Genomic DNA, 25,163 nt, shown 5'->3' with positions numbered 1-25,163 from the left:
TGTAGACATTGTCCTGCTTTACTGTTTGCTTTGTATATAGAGTAATGGAACCTGCGGTTATGATACTTTTGTGTTCTTTTTACTTGTATTTTGTATGTTCATTTATTTTCATTTCCTAATAGTACAATAGGACTGTTGCGATGAAATTTAGGTTTTCTGTCTCGCTGTCGGCGATCATAGAATGGAACAAAGATCCTCTTGTTGTTCTAGCGCTGTGTGTAATATTCAGTAGTTCAGTCATTTTATTTTATTCTCCTTTTAAAGCTACCATTTCCAATACATTCCATAGACATTGTGGAATTTGTGTTCACCCTACCTCAGTCACCAAAGTGGAATTCACGGCTTGTTCTATTGTAGTCTTTTTATCGTTGTCAGCTAAGCCGCACAATAGCTTTAGTGTGTAGAAAGCCTACACACAAAGGGATAGCAATGTTTCACTGAAGTGACACTGTCTCATAGAGTCTCGTCAGAAGGGCAGACTAGCATTTAATTCAGTATTCTTTGCTGGCACACTGCAAAATATGTTATATTTCTGGCGAGATATTGCATACCACAAATAACAAGGCGTCATGTAGGATAACTCAGGAGACACTATTTACTGGCTTAGGGCGTTTTCGTAGGGTTCTGTGCCAATATTGTTCCGCCATGTGCTTAAAATCTTGAGGAGCCGTGGGAGGTTATTAGAATCCTATCGACTCCCTGAGAGAGCGCTCTTCAGCACTTGTCAGAGGTGTCTGGCCCAGTGCGTCTACATGCTCCACACAGCAAGAGTCAAGATAGTGGTGCCTCTGAGGGGGACTGCATTGGAGAACCAGAGTTTGGGGAATCTACCACCAGTGACCATCTGCATTCACATGGAGCAGTGAATATTGGTAATTGGGATGTGCACCTTTAAAACCCTCTTCTGACGTACCCCAACCCTGGCCAGTTCCCAGGTTGGAGGGCCAGAGACTTGAAATGCACAGATCAGATTCCCATTGTTCACCTCCCCATACTGGTCACTAAGATCTCAATTCCTGAATGTGTGTTTTTATTTTTTTTATTTTAGGTTTAAATGAGATTAAGAACCAATTTTGTACTCCGGAAACCTAACTCCTTGACAACAGTTGCTCTAAGCGTGCATTCAGGGGGTGTTTGAAGTGTATTTTTGGCCAAGTATGCCAAGTGTATCCATACACCCCATTCACCTGATTGAGGCAAAAGGAGTGTCCTATTGGCCTCCGTTTGGCATGTATATCTTTTTTTTTTTTCCGTTTTGTAGTCAACTATGGTAACAAAAATATGTACTGCACAGCAACCTATGGACTATACAGTGTATTATGTTAGAGGTATATTTCAGGAAATCCAATATCGAAAAGAAATCCTTTTTTGATTCCTTCACCTGGGGGCGGCTTTATTATTAACCAGAATAAAAAGTAGAAATGACTATAGGTTTCCCCTTGTCAATTTGGGGTGGCTGTGAGGGTGGCAAATACTTACATAGCACCCACTGTACTGCATGGTCAGTTCTGCATTGGCTATTCATATGGGACGCTTGTGCTCTGAACATCTGCTTAGGCTTTCACAAGTAATAGTCTGTACTATCTCATCTTTGTAGGTTAGGGCTACTTTTCTTTCCATGCTCTATCAAGTCTGAGAAACTTATCATTCCTGTTTTCTCTTTAATGTTTGATCGGTTACAACAGATGCAGCCGTGAGTTTGTGCGGCTGAGCAAATAAAGGCTTGGTCTCTTTGTCGTTTTCTTTTTTTCACCTTTTCTGCACACAAACCACAACTAGAGATTATTAGTTCTTTGTGTGGTACTTTGCCCTTTTCTAAACCCTTGTGTGTTGTTAGACCCACAAAGAGTTGAGCCCATTTTTTTCATAATTCGCGAAATTATATGGTGTGAAAAAAAAAGGATTGGACATAAAATATTTTATTTGCCTTTAAATTTTTTTGGGGCCATAATTTACAAAATCAGAGCTTATTCACAGTTTTTTCTTGGCTTCAGTGTGACATTAATTTCCAGACTTGAATTCTGTGGGGCTGACTTACTAATAATGTCTAATATTTAGACAGTGTTAACTTAGACTTAACTGTGCTCCATATTTATCAAATTGGCTGATTCTGGATGATAAATCAGTTTCACCTTTAGACTTGTTAGTCTCTTTAGAACTTCTTAGAGATTGTCTTTTAATATTTCTTAAAGAGAACACGTCACACCACGAAATGCAGTGCAATCTGAGCCTCTGACACAGATGTAAACCTAGCCCTATTTAATTTATGATTCCTCTGTTTGAATAAAGTCTGCCTGCAATTGAAATGTAATACAAACCTGCAATCTACAACTCAATACAGTTGTCCAGTCATATTTCCAGAATTACAGGTTGTTCCAATACATGTAGTTGTAATATGTAGGTGCTGTGTGGGATTATTATAACAGTGCTCTATGGGACTAGTATGAGGACACTACATGGCTCTAATAGACTGTAAAGAGGACCTGCCACCACGAAATGCAGCACACTCTGCAGGCAGCACAATATAGAGCAGGAGGAGCTGAGCAGAATGATATATTTTTTGTGGGAAAAGATTTGGTAAAACTAATAAATGGTAAAATAATTTGTGCATTTAAGTCTCTGCTGTTTCTGACTTCAGTTGTACATGGGGCTATATTCATATTATCAGTGATTTGATAGCATTCGGTGTGTACATAGATAGCTGTCAGTCACTGATAGCTGTACATGGTGGAGGTGTTAGTGATTTGATATAATTCTCAGTGTATATACATGTCAGTCATTGATGGCTGTACACAGGGGAGGTGTTATCAGTGATTGATAGCATTCTCTGTGTAAGTGTATATACATAGATAGCTGTCAGTCATCAATAGTTGTACATGGTGGAGGAGGTGTTATCCGTGATTGACAGCATTCTCTGTGTAAGTGTATATACATAGATAGCTGTCAGTCATCAATAGTTGTACATGGTGGAGGAGGTGTTATCCGTGATTGACAGCATTCTCTGTGTAAGTGTATATACATAGATAGCTGTCAGTCATTGATAGTTGTACACCGGGGATGTGTGATAAGGGATTAATGGCATTCTCTGTGTAAGTTGCCTGCAGATTGCACTGCATTTTATCGTAACAGGCTTTCTTTCTTTTTTCCTTTCCTTTTCTTCTTTCTTTGCTTTCTTCTCTTTTCTTTCTTTCTTCTCCCATGCTTATCTATGTGTACATATGTATTGGTGTGTATATATTAGTACTGCATGTGCAAACTACTTCTAGTCCCTTATGTGTGATCTATTTGTAGTGTAAACTGGAATCCAGAACATGAACTTTCAGCCAGATTGAAAAACTCTTCCTGTTTCTTTTTCAGAAACGTGCAAAAGGCCAGTCATTATTTGCGAAGGTCTGTGAACATCTCAACCTACTGGAAACTGACTATTTTGGACTCCTCTACTATGACAATGCTGAGCAGAAGGTATGAATACTATTGATGCAGAAATCTTTAGTACATTGTGATGTAGATCTTGGCGCTCCTGCCATCTCAGCACTTCTTAGCTTCCTGCCCACTGTCTTTTGATGGTAACTGCCAAACTGCAGCAGCATCTTTGGCATTGCTACAGTAACGCTCCTGCAGTCTAACAGGAGACGGCCAGGAATCTTGTAGCGCGGCTACATGGCGCTGCCCTTAATGGACCTGGCAACCATATTATCGCTGGGTCTTAGTCACAATAGAGGTTTCCCCTTTAACTGGGGCTGCTGTGGATGGCCCACTTACAGTGAAAATGGAAAAAATAAAATAGCTTGGTCCTAAAGGGATTAAAAACTGAAAGCAACCCCTTGTCTATTGTATCATCTAACATTGTAAACCGTTAAAAATAAACATAATTGATATGAAAAGTGTGAACTATTAAAATGTCACAGTATTTATCCTGCATAGTAAAGACTGTAAAAAAAAAAAAAAAAAAACTACAGTGCCAGAATTATTATTATTATTATTATTATTATTATTATATTTTTTTTTTTTTTACTTTGCCTTACCTCTCCCTAAGGGCCCTTTCACACTTGCGTTGTCCGGATCCGGCGTGTACTCCATTTGTTGGAATTACACGCCGGATCCGGAAAAATGCAAGTGAACTGAAAGCATTTGAAGACTGATCCGTCTTCAAAATGCGTTCAGTGTTACTATGGCAGCCAGGACGCTATTAAAGTCCTGGCTGCCATAGTAGTAGTGGGGAGCGAGGGAGCGGTATACTTACAGTCCGTGCGGCTCCCGGGGCGCTCCAGAATGACGTCAGAGTGCCCCATGCGCATGGATGACGTGTCCATGCGATCACGTCATCCATGCGCGTGGGGCGCCCTGACGTCACTCTGGAGCGCCCGGGGAGCCGCACGTTCGGTAAGTATACTGCTCCCCCGCTCCCCACTACACTTTACCATGGCTGCCAGGACTTTAGCGTCTTGGAAGCCATGTTAACCATTCAGAAAAAGCTAAACGTCGGATCCGGCAATGCGTCGAAACGACGTTTAGCTTAAGGCCGGATCCGGATTAATGCCTTTCAATGGGCATTAATTCCGGATCCGGCCTTGCGGCAAGTGTTCAGGATTTTTGGCCAGAGCAAAAAGCGCAGCCTGCTGCGGTATTTTCTCCGGCCAAAAAACGTTCCGGTCCGGAACTGAAGACATCCTGATGCATCCTGAACGGATTTATCTCCATTCAGAATGCATTAGGATAATCTTGATCAGGATTCTTCCGGCATAGAGCCCCGACGACGGAACTCTATGCCGGAAGAAAAGAACGCAAGTGTGAAAGAGCCTTAACCTTGCAATAAAAAGTGATCAGCCTACACACCGCATGAAAATGTCACCCCACAAAATAGAATTCATCCTGAAAGGGCTTGTCCAGGACTAGAAAAAGATCACTACTTTCTTCCATAAACAGCACCACACCTGTCCACAGGTTATGTGTGGTATTACAGCTCAGCCCCATTGACTTCAGTGGAGATGAGCTACAATTGCAGGCACAAGCCGAACAGGTGTGGGGCTGTTTTTAGAACAAAGCAACCATGTTTTTTTTTTTTTAACAACCCCTTTAAGGGGTACATTTCTTACACTATTGTGATCTCTACATAGTTTCTCTGAAACCTACAAGTCAGAGGTAACCAGATGTAGGGTTAATGTGGGTCAAGTCTGTCTGTGAGCTATGGCGTCCCAGATTGCCCTTTTTTCTTTATTGGCTTTTCAGCTCTTGCTGATCTCTTTAGATTTGCTGTTTTGTCCAACAGTTTAATTACGACCACACATCTAGAGGGCTTTCCACATCCCCTCCATTGTTAGTGGCATTTCTTATCTGGTCTAAGACGCTAACTAAAGGTTAATTTTCTTCTGTTTCTGGCTGTGCACATTTAAAGGCTATGGAAACATTCCAGGCAATTATTTATTATTATATCAGTCTCCTTACTTTGGGTTAAAAATCCTTTTTCCAATTTATCTTTATTAAACATTTTTAGCCAGTTTCGCAGTATAACAGTATAAGGCTACTTTCACACTTGCGTTCGGGGTTCCGCTTGTGAATTCCGTTTGAAGGGGCTCACAAGCGGCCCCGAACGGATCCGTCCAGCCCCAATGCATTCTGAGTGGAGGCGGATCCGCTCAGAATGCCTCAGTTTGGCACCGTTTGACCTCCGTTCCGCTCAGCAGGCGGACACCCGAACGCAGCTTGCAGCGTTCGGGTGTCCGCCTGGCCGTGCGGAGCCAAACGGATCCGTCCAGACTTACAATGCAAGTCAATGGGGACGGATCCGTTTGAAGTTGACACAATATGGTGCAATTTAAAACTGATCTGTCCCCCATTGATTTTCAATGCAAAGTCTGGACGGATCCGTCTGGCTAACTTTCAGACTTAGAATTTTTTTCTGAAATATAATGCAGACGGATCCGTTCTGAACGGATACCATTGTTTGCATTATAGGAGCGGATCCGTCTGTGCAGACACCAGACGGATCCGCTCCGAACGCAAGTGTGAAAGTAGCCTAATCTGTGTATCTGCAGAGCCACAGGATTCTATCTTTTACATTGAATCCCTTCATCATGTCCCTTATCTGTGATCTTCTGAAGCTCTTAAACACTTATTTAACCTCTTAATGACCAAGCCAGATTTTTTATATCTGAAGTGTCACTTTAGCAAAGAATAACTTTGTAAAGGTTTTGCACATCAAAGTAATTCTGACATTGTTTTCTCGTCACATATTGTATTTTTACTTAGGTGGTAAAATTTTACCGATAAAATATGCGTATCTTTATTAAAAAAAAAACAAACTTAAAAATCTATGAAAATTTGTAAAAATTGTCATATTTTCCTATTTTCAACTGCAATATTTCACATATATACATAAATACTATTCAATATTTATCAGAAATGTATTTCCACATACTTTATTTTGGCTGCACTTTTTTTTTTTTAGGAGACTTACCATTTTAACATTAAACATTTTTTGAAGTAAATATTTTTTTCGGCAACAAGCCAAGTTTGCAGAGGTTTATAAGTGTCAGAATAATATACCCCCCCCCCCCCCCCCCAAAAGTCAATTTAAGACAGTTTATTTTTTTTCTACAGAGCATATGAAAATGAAGTACATCCCAAAATGTATCACCCCATTTCTCCTGTCTTCAGAAATACCCCCCATTGTGGCCCGAATCTTATGTCTTGACACACGGCAGGGCCCAAACAAAAAGGAGCACCCAGTGGCTTTCAGTACAAAAAATTAGCTTGAAATTGCACATTGCACATTGCACACTTGTAATGGCGTTGAGCTGCCAAAACAATATAAAACCCCCATAATGGACCCCATTTTGAAAACTAGACCCCTTAACCTCTTCAGGACACATGACGTATACCCCCCCCCCCCCCCCCCCCCAATGTCGGTGATCGCAGCAAACCGCAGGTCAATTCAGACCCACTGGATCTTCAAGAACCAAGTGGGTCTGGGTAAAAAAAAATAATAAAAATCAAAAAACACTTATCAGTGATTAAAAATGAAAAAAAAAAAAAAAAATTCCCTACACATGTTTAATATCACCGCGTCCGTAACAACCTGATCTATAAAACGGTCATGTTACTTTACCCGCACGGTGAACGCCATAAAAAAATTAAATTAAAAACTATGATGAAATTGAAATTTTGCCCACCTTACTTCCCCAAAAAAGGTAATAAAAGTGATCAAAAAATTCGGATGTATGCCAAAATAGTGCCAATCAAACTGTCATCTCATCCCGCAAAAAATGAGACCCAACCGAAGATAATCGCCCAAAAACTGAAAAAACTATGTCTCTCAGAATATGGAGACACTAAAACATGATTATTTCTTTTTTGTTTCAAAAATGAAATAATTGTGGAAAACTTACATAAATAAAAAAAAATTTAGACATATTATGTATCGCCGCGTCCGTAATAACCTACTCTATAAAAATATCACGTGACCTAACCCCTCACCTTACATCACAAAAAGTGTAATAGCAAGCGATCAAAAAGTCATACGCACCCCAAAATAGTGCCAATCAAATCGTCATCTCATCCCGCAAAAATCATACCCTACCCAAGATATTTGCCCAAAAACTATGGCTCTCAGACTATGAAGACACTAAAACATAATTTTTTTTGGTTTCAAAAATGATATTATTGTGTAAATCTTACATAGATAAATAAAAAGTATACATATTAGGTATCGCCGCATCCGTATCGACCGGCTCTATAAAAATATCACATGACCTAACCCCTCAGATAATTGCCAAAAAAAATAAAAACGGTGCTAAATAAACCATTTTTTGGCACCTTACATCACAAAAAGTGTAATAGCAAGCGATCAAAAAGTCACACGCACCCCAAAATAGTGCCAATTAAACCGTCATCTCATCCCGCAAAAAATTTAATCATTGTGTAAAACTTGCCTAATATGTATACTTTTTTTTTTATTTATGTATCGCCTCGTCCGTGACAACCTGGTCTATAAAAATACCACATGATCTAACCTGTCAGATGAATGTTGTAAATAACAAAAAATAAAAACTGTGCCAAAACAGCTATTTCTTGATATCTTGCCTCACAAAAAGTGTAATATAGAGAAACCAAAAATCTTATGTACCCTAGACTAGTACCAACAAAACTTCCACCCTATCCCGTAGTTTCTAAAATGGGGTCACTTTTTTGGAGTTTCTACTCTAGGGGTGCATCAGGGGGGCTTCAAATGGGACATGGTGTCCAAAAAAACCAGTCTAGCAAAACCTGCCTTCCAAAAACTGTATGGCATTCCTTTCCTTCTACGCCCTGCCGTGTGCCCGTACAGCGGTTTACGACCACATATGGGGTGTTTCTGTAAACTACTGAATCAGAGCCATAAATATTGTTTGGTTTGGCTGTTAACCCTTGCTTTGTAACTGAAAAAAAATTATTAAAATGGAAAATCTGCCAAAAAAGTGAAATTTTGAAATTGTATCTCTATATTCCATTAATTCTTGTGGAACACCTAAAGGGTTGACAAAGTTTGTAAAATCAGTTTTGAATACCTTGAGGGGTGTAGTTTCTAGAATGGGGTCATTTTTGGGTGGTGTCTACTATGTAAGCCTCACAAAGTGACTTCAGACCTGAACTGGTCCCTAAAAATTGGGTTTTAGAAAATTTCTGAAAAATTTCAAGATTTGCTTCTAAACTTCTAAGCCTTGTAACATCCCCAAAAAATAAAATATCATTCCCAAAATGATCCAAACATGAAGTAGACATATGGGGAATGTAAAGTAATAACTCTTTTTGGAGGTATTACTATGTATTATACAAGTAGATAATTTGAAACTTGGAAATTTGCAATTTTAAATTTATTTTTTTTGCTAAATTTGGTATTTTTTATAAATAAAAATGTTGTTTTTTTTTTTTTTTCTTTTATTTTACCAGTGTCATGAAGTACAATATGTGACTAAAAAACTATCTCAGATTGGCCTGGATAAGTCAAAGCATTTTAAAGTTATCACCACTTAAAGTGACATTGGTCAGATTTGCAAAATATGGCCTGGTCCTTAAGGTGAAATAAGGCTGTGTCCTTAAGGAGTTGAGGGAAATTCTTAGGAAAAGAGGTCTCTCTGAGGATGTAGTGAACACTCTTGTTGGCCAGTCGGAAGAAGGTCACTTCTGAGATCTACCTTTTTAGAGTTTGAAGGACCTTTTTCAGATTCACCAAGAAATGGATGTGCTAGAAAGTCCTGACGTCCCGCTCGTATTAGATTTCCTACAAGAGGGATGGAAGAAAAAACTAAGACCTAGCACTCTGAAGGTCCAAATTTCAGCTTTAAGCGCCTTATTTGAGTTTAAGTTAGTGGAGTATCCTTGGGTTAAGAGGTTTGTAACAGCAGTGTATCTAAATTATCTCCAGTCTGTAAAAATTGAATTTCTCACTGGGATTTAAATTTAGTCCTCTCTTCTCTCACTTCAGACCCCTTCGAGCCTATTGATAAGATCTCCCATAAGATGCTCTCCCTTAAACTTGCGTTCCTTCTGGCCATTACTTCGGCTAGAAGAGTTAGTGAGATCTCTGCTCTCTCGGTTGACCCTCCCTATTTGGTGATCCTGGAAGATCGGCTAGTGATTTCTCCTGATCTTTCCTTTTTACCAAAAGTCTCTTCATGTTTTCACCGTTCTTAGGAGATAGTGTTACCTTCCTTCTGTGCTACCCCTAAAAAGAAAAAGGAATCTGATTTCTACTGTTTAGATGTTAGGAGGTGTATTTTGCAATATCTACAGGTCCTCATCACGTCTGCTGCTTTTGTTGATCGGGGGAGCAAAGAAGGGATCTGCAGCCTCTTCTCAGACTATTGCTAGGTGGATTAGGCAGGCCATTTCCTTAGCTTACTCTTCTAAGGGAATTGTTCCACCCTCCGGGTTTGAGGCTCAGTCTACGAGACCAATCTCCACTTCATGGGCAGAGAGCCTCAGCCTCTATAGAGCAGATTTGTAAGGTGGCTACCTGGAGCTCTCCTCATCCCTTTTTTTAGGCACTATAGACTTCAGTTGCCTTCTAATGAAGGTCTTACCTTTTGGTCGTAAGGTGATTCAGGCTGTGGTCCCACCCTAGATAGGTTCCTGCCTATTCTCCAGGGGTGTTGTCAAAGGACTGGAGGTAGAGGGGATGACCTCCTCTTTTAAAAGACTATTCTGGTTCCTGTTTCTTGTCCTGAGGAGGTGGAGGCGGTCTCTCCAGGGGTGCTGTCATAGGCTCAAAGAAAACCGATTAAGTGTAATCCAATCTTTTTCTACAAAGCACATGAAAATGAAGAAGTACACCCCAAAATGCATCACCCCATTTCTCCTGTCTTCAGAAATATCCCCATTGTGGCCCTAATCTTATGTCCTGACACACGTTAGGGCCCAAACATAAAGGAGCACCTGGGCCTTTTAGATAATAAACTGAAAATGGAGAGAAAAGCAACGTCATGTCCAAGAAAACGGAGCAAAATGGCTCCAATTATGTTGCAAATTCCAGTTTATCCACAAGATACAAGAACACAGATAGGGCTATAATGACAAGCTGACATTCAAGAGAAAGTAGAGGGCCACAGCAGCATATCCAGCAATTCTTCTTTATTAAGTCGATCACTTCACAACATGGCATAAAAACAGCAGCAACATTTCGGCTAGGAATAGCCTTTGTCAAGCATATTTTACAACTAAAAAAACTGCATATAAATCCAAAATACTGGTACCACCCACAATCATGACGATCCAATCAGCAGTGATGCTATATAACACACCTACCTAACATAAAATCACCGTGCTATTAGATCACATTAATCAGCTGCTTCAAATACGTATCCATTGTGACCACATATTCACCTGTGTGGGGTTATTGCGTGTAGACATCCACATGGTGGCTGGCGTCTCGAGGTAGAAAGTGCGCATGCCCATGAGTGTCATCAAGCTGACATTCAAGGACAGTGACTGGTCGTACAACGTCTCTTTAGCCCCATCAATCCCCATTTCAGAGACTAACATGCTAAGTGATGCGGTGCACCATAACAGGCCCCTGCCCGGCAAGGTAGAAACCGCTATGGGCACAATCAACCAGTCGCTTACAGAATATATAAAAGGACAGTGTCCAGAACAGTCTGTAGGAACAGTAATGGTTCACTAATTCCCAAAATGATGGCAGGATTTCTAGACATCCCTTAGTGTACAAGCCCTTAGTGTACTGTGAGCAACAACTCAATCATTAGAGATCCTCCAAATAAAAAAAATATCATGCCAATATCATGATACAGTAATGTGAATAAAATTTACAGCTTTGTGTGGCAGGAAATAGTCATAAAAATGAAATTAGGAAAATTAAGAAAACAAATCAGAAAAGGTAAAATTTGTTCCAATGTCTGGGGAAAAACAAAATTTGCTTCACAACCCATCCCAAAAGGGTCCCTCCCTGGAAAGCCCACGAACTAAACAGAAAATAAGAATAAATTGACTTCCTGAAAAGACACCCCCCCCCCCTTCCCTTTGTAGTATTAAATACAATTAATAAATAGCAACCGTATGGTACTTTCTAAAAACTGGTAATTGCAGAGGCCTGGTTGTGATGGGCAACTGGGGCAGTAAATTCGAGTGTCCCTCCTCCTTCCGTGTTTGCTACACACCCAGCATAGTTTCTGAGGATGTCTTGCTGGCAGTGGCAGGGATGGGTTGAGGGAAGTGGCGTTCTGTAAGCCTTTGAACATCCTCAGATTCAAAGGCTTGCCCAGGTGCGGGGGACTCAAACTGGAGACTCTCAACCATCTTCTCTTGGAACTCTAGGAACTTGAGGGCTCCTTGGGCATTTTTAAATAAAACAAAACTATTATAGGTAGCAATCTGAATGAGGTAGATTTCTACCTTTTTATACCAGGCCCTGTTTTTTCGCTTCACCAGGTAGGGTTGAAGCGCCTGATCCGAGAGGTCTACACCTCCCATAAATTTATTATAATCTGTCACACAGACCAGTTTGTCAGCAGTAGCCCCCCTCTCACTAACTGCTACTGTGGTGTCTACGTGCACGGTGGTGAGCATGTAGATGTCCTTCCACTTCACTGCAAGCAGCTGGTCACTTACAAGGGCGAAAGATGTTCCTCTCTCCAAACGCTTGGACACCAGCGGTTGTGGGTATCCCACTCTGTTTTTACGGACTGTCCCACAAGCCCCTGTGTTTGCAGCATGGAGGGAATTAAAAAGAGGTATGCTGGTATAAAAATTATCAGTGTACACGTGGTAGCCTTTGTGTAGGAATGGCGCCAATAGATCCCACACAATTTTTCCCAATGTCCCAATATTTTCGTGGCAGCCTGGGGGTTAAGTTGGGAGTCTCTGCCCTCCTATACAGACAGACCGCAGGTGTAGCCGGTTGTGCTCTCGCACACCTTATATAACTTTACCCCATATCTGGCATTCTTGGAGGGAATAAACTGACGGAAGGAAAGGCGGCCTTTAAAACTAAAAAGGATTCATCGAATGATAGATTTTTATCGGGTATATAATTTTAAGAATAAATTCCTAAGGAGGTAAATAAGCGGTCTCAATTTATTTAGACCATCGTATCTGGGTCAGTTCTGGGGGGGGGGACTTGGGAATTATCTGAAAAATGCATAAACAGCATTAGGGCTTCATAGTGGTTTCGGGACATACCGTAACTGCTGCAAACACAGGGGTTTTGTGGAGAGTACTCGCAGCCCAATAGGATCGGACAGATGGCTGTTTTTTTACAATGCCCATATCCAGAGTAAGCCCCAAATATTTTTAAATTTCAGGAAACTTGTGGGGGACCACTGTCTTATATAGATAGACATGGGCTTTTGTACAGCAAATTGTGTGGGGTACAGATTAGTCTGCTGCACAATTAATTCTAGGACTTTATCGTCCACAAATAAATGAAAAAAATCATAAGGGGTAAAATTGGTTGCGACCACATTAATTTGGGGAGTGGATAAAAATTGGGGTATTTTGGGGTGAAAATGATGAAACAGGAACCCATGTAGTAGAAGGGACAGGACCACTAGTTGGTGAATGCGTTGAGGTGGGGACTTCTACCACCATAGGGCTATGGGGTCTGGGGATGGAAACGGAACTAGGTTCCCCGCTAGTCCCCGACATGTTTCGCCAGTAACACTGGCTTCTTCAGGGGTAATGCTGCCCATTACCCCTGAAGAAGCCAGTCTTACTGGCGAAACATGTCGGGGGGGCAGTGCTAGGTTTTAATATGCGGTCAGAATTCCACTGTTAAGAGCTAACCAGTAGTCCGGCTGGATTACTGTCTTCTCACTGTTGTGATGATCAGTTGGTATACACAGGAGACATAGCTGTGTAGCCAACGTCTGCATTAACTGTCAGCTGGCAGATGGCACCTTCAGTTTGACGGTCCAAGTCTTCCACCAGTATAATTATAGTAGTCTTGACAAACAAGGCAATCAGACGAAGCTAGCGACAACATCTGCAGACGTGGCAGGGCAAGTGTTTGCCTCTTTAGACATTGGAGTGAGGGATTGTGCACATCCCCTCCAATTCACTAAACTAACATCATTAACAGTGGTCTGGTGACTGTGTTTTTAACACCTTAGTAACTTTTTCGTTTCTATTGTCCGTACACCAATCAATTTGGTTTTCATGTACACATCTAGTGTCAGATTTTTAATAAATACCGTAATAAAAGTGAAGTATTAATTTTTCACCTGGGCCAAGACAGTTATTTTTTTTTGCCTATTTAGGCATTTGTAAATAAAGCGCTTTTTTATAGCGCTAGCTTGGGCTGAAGTGCAGCCGTAAAAAAGCGGCGCTCCAGCCCAAAGCCCCTTAGTGACCGCCGTAAAAACACCTATGGGTGGTCACTAAGGGGTTAAGCCATATTCTTTTGAGAATACTGTGAGTATTTCTGAGCTGTCGGCTCTGCTGAATGAAAAGACTGGAGGTAAATAGAAGCTCACAGGGGCAGATTTATCATAGCCTGCAGCGTACGCCGGGCTAAGATAACCAGGTGTGCTGCTGGATGCTGTACCTGATTTTTGGTAAGTCATACGCTTGTCATAAATTACGTTCAGCATCCTGGCTGGCATAGATTTCAGTGTTTTCTGTAAAAAAAAAAACTTATACGTAGAAGATGATAAATATTGCATGGTCATCAGCCCCGCCCTTGCCATGCAGTCTTTTCAGCAAAATTAAGGGGCAGGCAGAAAACCGGCACTAGCGCAAAGATTCTTGCAAAAGTCCTGTTGAAATAGTCACGAACGTGTAGAATGCGTATATTTATGAAAAATCTGTCCCACAATCTGCAGATGCACTCTTAATTAACCCCTATGTTACAAGAACTACTGGAATTTTTTTTAAAAAATAGAATTTAATTTTTTTGCTCAAATTGAGTAGATTGCTATAATAATAATAAATTCCCTCAAAGGTCTCCATAGCTTTTAAATGCACTTTTGTCTGTTATGGATTGTTGCGTACATAGCTTGTGTTTTGTATTTTTGACAACGGGGTGGAAAGCTGTCTTTAGGGTACCTGTATATGGTGTAGAGTTGTGTGTAGAAAATCTGCTAAAAAATCATCAATTTGCGCTATTTATTAAGATTTTGGTGCTTTTTCTGTGCATTTACTTTGCTGGTACTGTATTACGCAGCGGTTTTTCTGTACGAAGAAGCAGAAAGAAAAAGCGCGTAATCCCCATCATGTGCATGTATCCTTAACTCCTTAAGGACTCAGCCCTCTTTCACCTTAAAGAGGACTTTCACTAGTTTAAAAACTAACTATATCAGTGGGCAGAGCGGTATAGGCTCCGGTGTCTGCAGCTCCCTCTGTTGTACTGGGCGGAGTTTTTGTATTAGGGTTGTCCCTTGCTGCAGCGCTGGGTAATCGTAGCGCACAGCTCATAGCCTGGGAGTCCCAGGCTAGTGAAAGGTCCTCTTTAAGGACCAGGCCATTTTTTGCAAATCTGACCAGTGTCCCTTTAAGTGCTGATAACTTTAAAACGCTTTGACTTATCCAGGCCATTCTGAGATTGTTTTTTCGTCACATATTGTACTTCATGACACTGGTAAAATGAAGTTAAAAAATAATAATTTTTATTTATAAAAAAAAATAAAAAATTACCATTTTTTTTTTAAAAATTGCAAATTTCCAAGTTTCAATTTCTCTACCTCTATAATACATAGTAATACCTCCAAAAATAGTTATTACTTTACATTCCCCATATGTCTACTTCATGTTTGGATCATTTTGGGGATGTTACAAGGCTTAGAAGTTTAGAAGCAAATCTTGAAATTTTTCAGAAATTTTCAAAAACCCAATTTTTAGGGACCAGTTCAGGTCTGAAGTCACTTTGCGAGGCTTACATAATAGAAACCACCCAAAAATGACCCCATTCTATAAACTACACCCCTCAAGGTATTCAAAACTGATTTTACAAAGTTTGTTAACCCTTTAGGTGTTCCACAAGAATTAATGGAAAATAGATATAATTTCAAAATTTCACTTTTTGGGCAGATTTTCAATTTTAATTTTTTTCCAGTTACAAAGCAAGAGTTAACAGCCAAATCAAACTCAATATTTATGGCCCTGATTCTGTAGTTTACAGAAACGCCTCATATGTGGTCGTAAACCGCTGTACGGGCACACGGCAGGAATGCCATACGGTTTTTGGAATGCAGATTTTGCTGGACTGTTTTTTTTGACACCATGTCCTATTTGAAGCCCCCCTGATGCAACCTTAGAGTAGAAACGCCATTAAAGTTACCCCATCTAAGAAACTACACCCCTCAAGGTATTCAAAACAGATTTTACAAACGTTGTTAACCCTTTAGGTGTTCCACAAGAGTTATTGGCAAATGAAGATGAAATTTCAGAATTTAAAATTTTTGGCAAATTTTCAATTTTAATCCATTTTTCCCAGTAACAAAGCAAGGGTTAACAGCCAAACAAAACACAATATTTATGGCCCTGATTCTGTAGTTTACAGAAACCCTCCTTATGTGGTCGTAAACAGCTGTACGGGCACACGGTAGGGCGCAGAAGGAAAGGAATGCCATACGGTTTTTGGAAGGCAGATTTTGCTGAACTGTTTTTTTTTTTTTTACACCATGTCCCATTTGAAGCCCCCCTGATGCAGCCCTAGAGTAGAAACTCCAAAAAAGTGGCCCCATTTTAGAAACTACGGGATAGGGTGGCAATATTGTTGGTACTAGTTTAGGGTACATATGATTTTTGGTTGCTCTATATTACACTTTTTGTGAGGCAAGATAACAAGAAATAGCTGTTTTGGCACCGTTTTTTATTTTTTGTTTTTTACAACATTTATCTGACCGGTTAGATCATGTAATATTTTTATAGACCCAGTTGTCACGGATGCGGCGATACCTAATATGTATACTTTTTTTTTTATTTATGTAAGTTTTACACAATGATTTCATTTTTGAAGCAAAAAAAATCATGTTTTAGTGTTTCCATAGTCTAAGGCCGAGTTCACACGAACGTGTGTGACCCGTGCCCGTGCAAATCGCTGGCCGCAATACACGGCCACAGTTCCGTGTGCATTCCGCATCACGGATGCGGACCCATTCACTTCAATGGGTCCGCAAATCCAGAATCCCGGAACGGCCGCACGGGACGGGACCCCTTGGAAGCACTATGGAGTGCTTCCGTGGGGTTACGTCCCGTACTTCCGTTCCGCAAAAAGATAGGACATGTTCTATCTTTTAGCGGAACGGGCAGCTCGCGGACCCATTAAAGTGAATAAGTCCGCGATCCGATGCGGCTGCCCCATGGCCGGCGATCGTGCATTGCGGCCCGCTATTTGCGGGCCGCAGCACGGGCACGTGTCACACACGTTTGTGTGAACTCGGCCTGAGAGCCATAATTTTTTCAGTTTTTGGGCGATTACCTTGGGTAGGGTATGATTTTTGCGGGATGAGATGATGGTTTTATTGGCACTATTTTGGCGTGCGTGTGACTTTTTGATCGCTTGCTATTACACTTTATGTGATGTAAGGTGACAAAAAATAGTTTATTTAGCACAGTTTTTATTTTAAATTTTTTACGGTGTTCATCTGAGGGGTTAGGTCATGTGATATGTTTATAGAGCCGGTCGATATGGACGCGGCGATACCTAATATGTATACTTTTTTTTGTACCAATTTTTTTTAACTTTGGGGAAAATGACATTTTTGTTTTTACTTGAAACTTTTAATTTTTTTGGGGAAAACTTTATTTTTTTAAACTTTTTTTTTCACTTTATTTTTTGTCCCACTTTGGGACTTGAACTTTTGGGGGTATATTCCTTTACAATGCATTCCAATACTTCTGTATTGGAAGGCATTGGCTGTATGAGTAATACTGTGTGTATTACTCATACAGCTTCCGGGGCCTGTCAGATCCAGGGGGCTGGATCTCACAGGCTCTTTACCGGAAGGCAGCGCAGATGCCTCAGGAAGGCATCGCGCTGCCTTCCATGCCATCGGGTCCCCACAGCCCCATGGGGACCCGATGGCACCGCCGCCGCACCAGGTAAAAGCCGCAAACCGCAGGTCTGAATTGACCTGCGGTTTACGGCGATCGCATGATTTGAGCAGGCACCTTGTTCCGATCACCGCCCGCCGGACAGCGGTGATCTGGACAACACATGACGTACCGGTACGTCATGTGTCCTTAAGGACTCGGGAAACATGCTGTACCGGTACGTCATGTGTCCCTAAGGGGTTAAAGTGACTTCAGCAAACAACAAAACCAAAACACCTTATCCTAAAAGATAGTGGGTGCCACAACAACGTGGATTGTGAATGATCACCTGTGCAGTATGTTAATGAACCTGACCCCTTCACCCAGGACGCTTTTGTTTGTGGCATTGTGCTTTTTTTTATTATTAATTTTCATGAGCGTTGTCTTCATTATTTCTCTGTTGTGTGACTCTGCTCTGTGGGCTTTATACAGTGCTCACTGGGCAGGCAGAGGATTTCCGTTACTGTGAGGGGAAGAACCATCAGCGATGCCTACTGCTAAGCTCCTGGCACACATGTATGGGGGGCACCACCAAAGTGTATTACATACATTTACCCACGACCTGAAAAGTCCCGTCTGTGTCCTCAAATAACTTTAATCCAGGCAGACAAATCCACGGCAGAAATGTTCTGTCCTCGCTTAGACCCTCGCACATAATCTGCTGATGTTGCTATTAAAGGTTTATTTGGCATTTGCATTTTACCTTCTATCTATTCCGGTGTTATTGTTGCAGATTCCAGATTCTTGCTGCAGATTTTTCCTCGGGAAGGCTGCTGCTTGCTCAGATCCTTCAGTGGGCTTCCAGCGAGATGCTGTAGTAGGTCTTGATGTCACGAGTAGCTCTCGTTTCTTCTCCTCCAGTGTATGTCACTTGTTCAGAGTCTTAAAAATCTGCAGAAGTGTTTTTATTTCTTTCTTGGCACAGATTCTCTCTGATTCAATTTTTCCTGTCGGGGTTGTTGCCTTTGTAGATTAAAATGCCTGACTTGTGTGACCTTCAGCCAAAGTTGTGCTGAATGATGTGTTTCACTTGTCCCAGTACAGCCAGTACAGTGACCCATTTATGAGCCAGCTGTTGTGCTGGATTGCAGCTGCAGAATGGGTAAGCTGAATGCCAGGCACTCTTGTGTGCGGAGCCCCACAGAGACCCCCGGAGAACCCTCAGCTTTTGTGCTGTAATACTGCACTTTGATACTTGTATGGCCTTGGCAATCCATGTTTTGCTTGAACTACGTTTTTATCAGCAGCCTAAAGACAGCTTTATAAGGCACCATTTGACATGGAAGTCGGACTGGACTGTCTGTAGAGGATTCTGAGAGCTTGTGCAGACATGTTGAAGAGCTTGTTCAGACATGTAACTTTTACAAAAATAATAATAATTTTGCTCAAAGTGGAACAAAAGAATAAAAAGTTCAGTAATTCTCACCTCACCAATTTTCCTCTTCTTCTGTTCTGATGCATCCTAGGTCCCCCTGTAGTCTCCCTACTTCCTAGTCTCCTCTTGACACGGACATGTGACTACAGCAGCCAATCGCAGGCTGCAGTAGTGATCCACTGCAGGCCGTGTTTGGGAGCTGCAGTCATTTATCTGGTGCAAGCCGTTCAGGAATTACAAAGACTGACCATGTACCTGGGAAGCGACAGAGGGAAATGGTAAGGTATTACTTTAATTATTTTACACATTCTGATTTTTTTATTTTTTTTTGTCACTGGACTGTCCCTTGAAAAGAGGCATTTGTGACGGATTTGAAAGGACACGGCCATATTTCACCTTAAGGACCAGGCCATTTTTTGCAAATCTGACAAGTGTCACTTTGTGTGAATGACTTTAAAACGCTTTTACTTATCCAGGCCATTCTGAGATTTTCTTTTTCGTCACATGTTGTACTTCATGACACTGGTAAAATGGAGTAAAAAAAATTCATTTTTATTTATAAAAAAATACCAAATTTACCAAAAAATTAAAAAAGATTAGCAAATTTCCAAGTTTCAATTTCTCTACTTCTATAATACATAGTAATACCTCCAAAAATAGTTATTACTTTACATTCCCCATATGTCTACTTTATGTTTTGGATCATTTTGGGAATGACATTTTATTTTTTGGGGACGTTACAAGGCTTAGAAGTTTAGAAACAAATCTTGAAATTTTTCAGAAATTTTCAAAAACCCACTTTTTAATTAAGGACCAGTTCAGGTCTGAAGTCACTTTGTGAGTCTTACATGATAGAAACCACCCAAAAATGACCCCATTCTAGAAACTACACCCTCAAAGTATTCAAAACTGATTTTACAAACGTCGTTAACCCTTTAGGCGTTCCACAAGAGTTAATGGCAAATGGAGATAAAATTTCAGAATTGCGATATTTTATTTTTTTTGGGCAAATTTTCCATTTTAATCCATTTTTTCCAGTAACAAAGCAAGGGTTTACAGCCAAACAAAACTCTATATTTATTGCCCTGATTCTGTAGTTTGCAGAAACACCCCATATGTGGCCGTAAACTACTGTACGGGCACACGGTAGGACGTAGAGAGAAAGAAGCGCCGTGTGGCTTTTGAAAGGCAGATTTTGCTGGACTTGTTTATTTACACCATGTCCCATTTGAAGCCCCCCTGATGCACCCCTAGAGTAGAAACTCCATAAAAGTGACCCCATTTTGGAAACTACAGGATAAGGTGGCAGTTTTGTTGGGACTATTTTTAGAGTACATATGATTTTTGGTTGCTCTATATTACATTTTTGTGAGGCAAGGTTACCAAAAATAGAAATTCTGAAATTTCTTCTCCATTTGCCATAAACTGTTGAGGAACACCTAAAGGGTTCATAAAGTTTGTAAAATCCGTTTTGAATACCTTGAGGGGTGTAGTTTCTTAGATGGGGTCACTTTTATGGAGTTTCTACTCTAGGGGTGCATCAGGGGTTCTTCTAATGGGACATGGTGCCAAAAAAAAGGCCATCAAAATCTGCCTTCCAGAAACCGTACGGCGTTCCTTTCCTTCTGTGCCCTGCCGTTTGGTCATACAGTAGTTTACGACCACATATGGGGTGTTTCTGTAAACTGCAGAATCAGGGTAATAAATATTAACTTTTGTTTGGCTGTTAACCCTTGCTTTGTTACTGGAAAAAACAGATTAAAATGGAAAAATTGCCAAAAAATTGCTGTTTTGGCATTGTTTTTGTTATTTTTTGACAGTGTTCATCTAAAGGGGTTAGGTCATGGGGTATTTTTATAGAGCAGATTCTTACGGACGCGGCGATACCTAATGTCTACTTTTTTAAAATTTCTTTAGGTTTTACACTATATATTCTTTTTATAAACCAAAAAAAACATTTTAGTTATCTCCATAGTCTGAGTCAGTTTTTTTTTTTTAGTTTTTTACCCGATTATCTTGGGTAGGGGCTAATTTTTTGTGGGATGAGAGGACTGTTTTATTGGCACTATTTTGGGGGTCATATGACTTTTTGATCGCTTGCTATTACACTTTTTGTAATGTAAGGTGACAAAAAAATACCTTTTGCACAGTTTTTATTTTTTTGACCGTGTTCATCTGAGGGGTTAGGTCATTGGGTATTTATTTTTATAGAGCAGAATCTTACGGACGTGGCGATACCTAATATGTCTACTTTTTTATTTATTTTAGTTTTACATAATAATATTTTTGAAAAAAAATTGTTTTGTTTTAGTGTCTCAAGTCTGAGAACCATAGTTTTTTTCTGATTTGTCAGTGGCTAAATGGAATTAAAATTGGGGATGGGGATTATAAATTTAGTACTTCATGGAAGTGTGGTACTCCCCTGAAGCAACCAATAATGCAGAGGCCCAGGTAATCGGGGCACGTGTCACACTGAGTGGTGGTATCCTTCCGTATCCCCCTCCTGTGACACAGTCTGCACCTTTTTTGGGTCCGTCCCTTCTTTCCAGTATTGTGGACCACACCTGGAAAGTGTTGGCCAGGGACGATTCGGGCGCCTCCAGTTCCCGAGGTACTCCGGCCTGCTCTTTCCTGGTCAGAAAAGATCAGGGCCTTGAGGAATGCCTCATAGAACTCGAGGAATTTCCCTGTATTGCCAGCGCTCCGGGACAGCACAAAAGAGTTGTACAAGGCAACCTGTACCAAGTAGACCGCAACTTTTTTGTACCATGCCCGGGTTTTGCGCATGGCATCATATGGCTTGAGGACTTGATCAGAGAGATCAACTCCTCCCATATACCGATTTGTAGTCGACAATACAATCGGGCTTGAGGACCGTTGCCGTGGTACCTCGCACAGGGACAGGGGTGATGCCGTTACCGTGAATTGTGGACAGTACAAGGACATCCCTCTTGTCCTTATATCTGACCAGCATTAGGTTTCCACTGGTAAGGGCACGGGTCTCATCCCTCGGGATGGCTACCTGGAGGGGGTGAGTAGGGAGGCCGCGTTGATGTTTCTGCACGGTCCCACAAGCTGATGTGGATCTGGTGGCGAGGGACTGGAACAAGGGGATACTAGTATAAAAGTTATCCACGTACAGGTGGTAACCCTTATCTAGCAGTGGGTGCATAAGGTCCCACACAAGTTTCCCGCTAACACCTAGAGTGGGGGGACATTCTGGGGGTTGAATATGGGAATCTCGCCCCTCGTACACACGATACTTGTAAGTGTAGCCTGAGGTACTCTCACAAAGTTTGTACAGCTTTACGCCATACCTCGACCGCTTAGAAGGAACATACTGGCGGGAAAGGAGTCTCCTCTTGAAAGCAATGAGAGACTCCTCAACCGCGACCTCCCTTCCAGGTACATAGGCCTCCAAAAATGCATAATGCAGGCATTTCCGGATGGCCTCAAACCGGGTACGTGTCATGGCCGTATTGTAAAGTGGGGTCTGGTAGAGGATGTCCCCACTCCAGTAATGCCAGACACTGGTTTTTTTGACTAGGCACATGTGTAGCACGAGGCCCCAAAATGTCCTCATTTCGGCTGCACTGACCGGAGTCCAGCCACCGGCCCTAGCCTAAAAGGAGAAAAAATGGAATGGGCACTCTTATACCTAGTGCACTAGGTAGGCAATGCGACTCAAACAATTGAATGTAATATATTAATTTATTGGTAGCGATGAATGTAAATATATATCAATATACAGTTGATAATAGAACCTAATAACTTAACCCTCTGGATAATAAAACCTCACATAAAATTGATAAATAAAATGCAATAGGCATAGATCTATCCACTGTTATAACCAATGGAAAAACAGAGGTCCAGTCTAGCGTTAATAGAAGAGACACTATGTAATCCGTTACCTACAACAGTGGTTGGACAGTAAATATACCTCCAGGGAAATCTGTGAGTGAATAAATAATTAATTAATGGATCAATAGATAATATGTGAAAAATCAGCAATGCGTGAGATAACACAGTGACTAAAAAGTGACAAAATATATTGAATCGACAATATGGTGTAAATAATTAAAATTGTGAATATAAATAGATAAATAAATATATAAATATCTCTGGAGAATGGGTCCAATTGCTGTCCCCCACTGGTAGTATTATTCCAAAGTAGTGTCTCTAATTGATGGAAAACGTATGGGCTGGGTCGCTGTCTAATCCACACAATTGTCCGCAGGTAGACTCAGTTTGAATGCATGGGCTGTAACATTAAACAGCTACAGCATAAATGTATCCAATACTGTTGCGATTTGGTGGAGCAATAATGTAATTGTGGCAAACAGTATGTCAAAGTAGTTAGGCAGCAGTACGTATATGTCCAGCTATATTGTATCAATTCACAGATATCGGAGCTAATAGCTCTTACTCACATCCATTCCCACCGTGGCGTCCCACGTGGTGTAGGTTTAAGCAGCCTTATCTCACTGTAGCGCAGCTGCGCTGTCTGCTACCGATGCTATCTCACCCCGACTGTGGAAAAATGCTGGCTGTGTGACGCTGCTGCTGCGTATCCGGTTTCTTTAATTAGGATCACAAATACATATATAAATATCCTTTTTTGATTAGTATGCAGCAAGCTACATCTGATGGGGCTCATCCTCTACAATGGTTCGGGCAGAATGTACATATACGTACTGCTGCCTAACTACTTTGACATACTGTTTGCCACAATTACATTATTGCTCCACCAAATCGCAACAGTATTGGATACATTTATGCTGTAGCTGTTTAATGTTACAGCCCATGCATTCAAACTGAGTCTACCTGCGGACAATTGTGTGGATTAGACAGCGACCCAGCCCATACGTTTTCCATCAATTAGAGACACTACTTTGGAATAATACTACCAGTGGGGGACAGCAATTGGACCCATTCTCCAGAGATATTTATATATTTATTTATCTATTTATATTCACAATTTTAATTATTTACACCATATTGTCGATTCAATATATTTTGTCACTTTTTAGTCACTGTGTTATCTCACGCATTGCTGATTTTTCACATATTATCTATTGATCCATTAATTAATTATTTATTCACTCACAGATTTCCCTGGAGGTATATTTACTGTCCAACCACTGTTGTAGGTAACGGATTACATAGTGTCTCTTCTATTAACGCTAGACTGGACCTCTGTTTTTCCATTGGTTATAACAGTGGATAGATCTATGCCTATTGCATTTTATTTATCAATTTTATGTGAGGTTTTATTATCCAGAGGGTTAAGTTATTAGGTTCTATTATCAACTGTATATTGATATATATTTACATTCATCGCTACCAATAAATTAATATATTACATTCAATTGTTTGAGTCGCATTGCCTACCTAGTGCACTAGGTATAAGAGTGCCCATTCCATTTTTTCTACTATTGTTTTCTGGTGACTGGGTACAACATCTGTTTGGTGCACCTTGCCATCACCAACCAGAGGTGAGCCATCCTCTATCCCTCTTTTACTAGCCTAAAAGGAGCCCGGGTGCTGAGCAATGAACTGTTGGGCGAACACGTTCGTTTGCTCCACCATCAGATTCACAAAGTGGTCACTGAAAAAAAGACTAAAATAGATTATATTCAATTAAGCCCACTGTGGGAATCTGGATTCCTTGTTGGCCAACAAAATCAGGAATCACAGGCTCAAAATGCTCTGGGGTACACCATGCAAGTTCACCGGTAGGGGGCTCCGGTGGACTTAACTGGTGGGCAGAAAAACTAGTACGAGCCCAAGAGCTGCTCGTACTAGTGTGGGCCACAGGGTCCCTGGCATGGCGGTCCCCTTGCTCCGCCTGGCGGCGTCTCCGTCGCCTTGGGGGCTCATCATCATCATCGCTAGATGATGACGACGCGGATGACAAAATTGGGGTCATCCTGGTCCTCACTGGGGCTCTCTGAGTCGGAGGCAAGCTGGGCGTATGCCTCCTCGGCCGAGAACGTCCGGCGGGCCATAGGGGAGTGTGTGTGTAAATCTTTATTTAGTGTGCGTGTGTGTGGGGGCACGGGTGTTCACTTACTTATCCCTAAACCTAAAAGAAAAAAAAAAGCACAAAAAAATGTGAGAAAAAAAAAGATTTAAACTCGCTAATCAGCCGTCCGAAGCTGATCAGCAGTGGGGTGTGCGATGCGTTAAAGGATAACTGTAATTATTATATTTTTTTTTTTGGAGTATTGGATTGTGGTGATTAATATCACCTTGGTGGCCCTAT

At 41.1% G+C, this 25,163-nt stretch overlaps 1 protein-coding gene across 7 annotated transcripts in view; it reads left to right on the top strand.

Annotated features, from left to right (window-relative positions):
* EPB41L2 (erythrocyte membrane protein band 4.1 like 2) overlaps positions 1 to 25,163 on the top strand; it is a 179,759-nt gene that overhangs the window by 81,499 nt on the left and 73,097 nt on the right. For all 7 annotated transcript variants that reach the window (XM_040429135.1, XM_040429136.1, XM_040429140.1 and 4 more), the window contains one exon: positions 3,358 to 3,462. In XM_040429135.1, the coding sequence (XP_040285069.1) occupies positions 3,358 to 3,462 (105 nt within the window). The remainder of the gene's footprint in view (positions 1 to 3,357; positions 3,463 to 25,163) is intronic.

The sequence above is a fragment of the Bufo bufo genome, chromosome 4 (assembly GCF_905171765.1).
Source record: "Bufo bufo chromosome 4, aBufBuf1.1, whole genome shotgun sequence".
NCBI lineage: Eukaryota > Metazoa > Chordata > Amphibia > Anura > Bufonidae > Bufo > Bufo bufo.
This window is presented reverse-complemented; position numbering and strand designations above follow the sequence as displayed.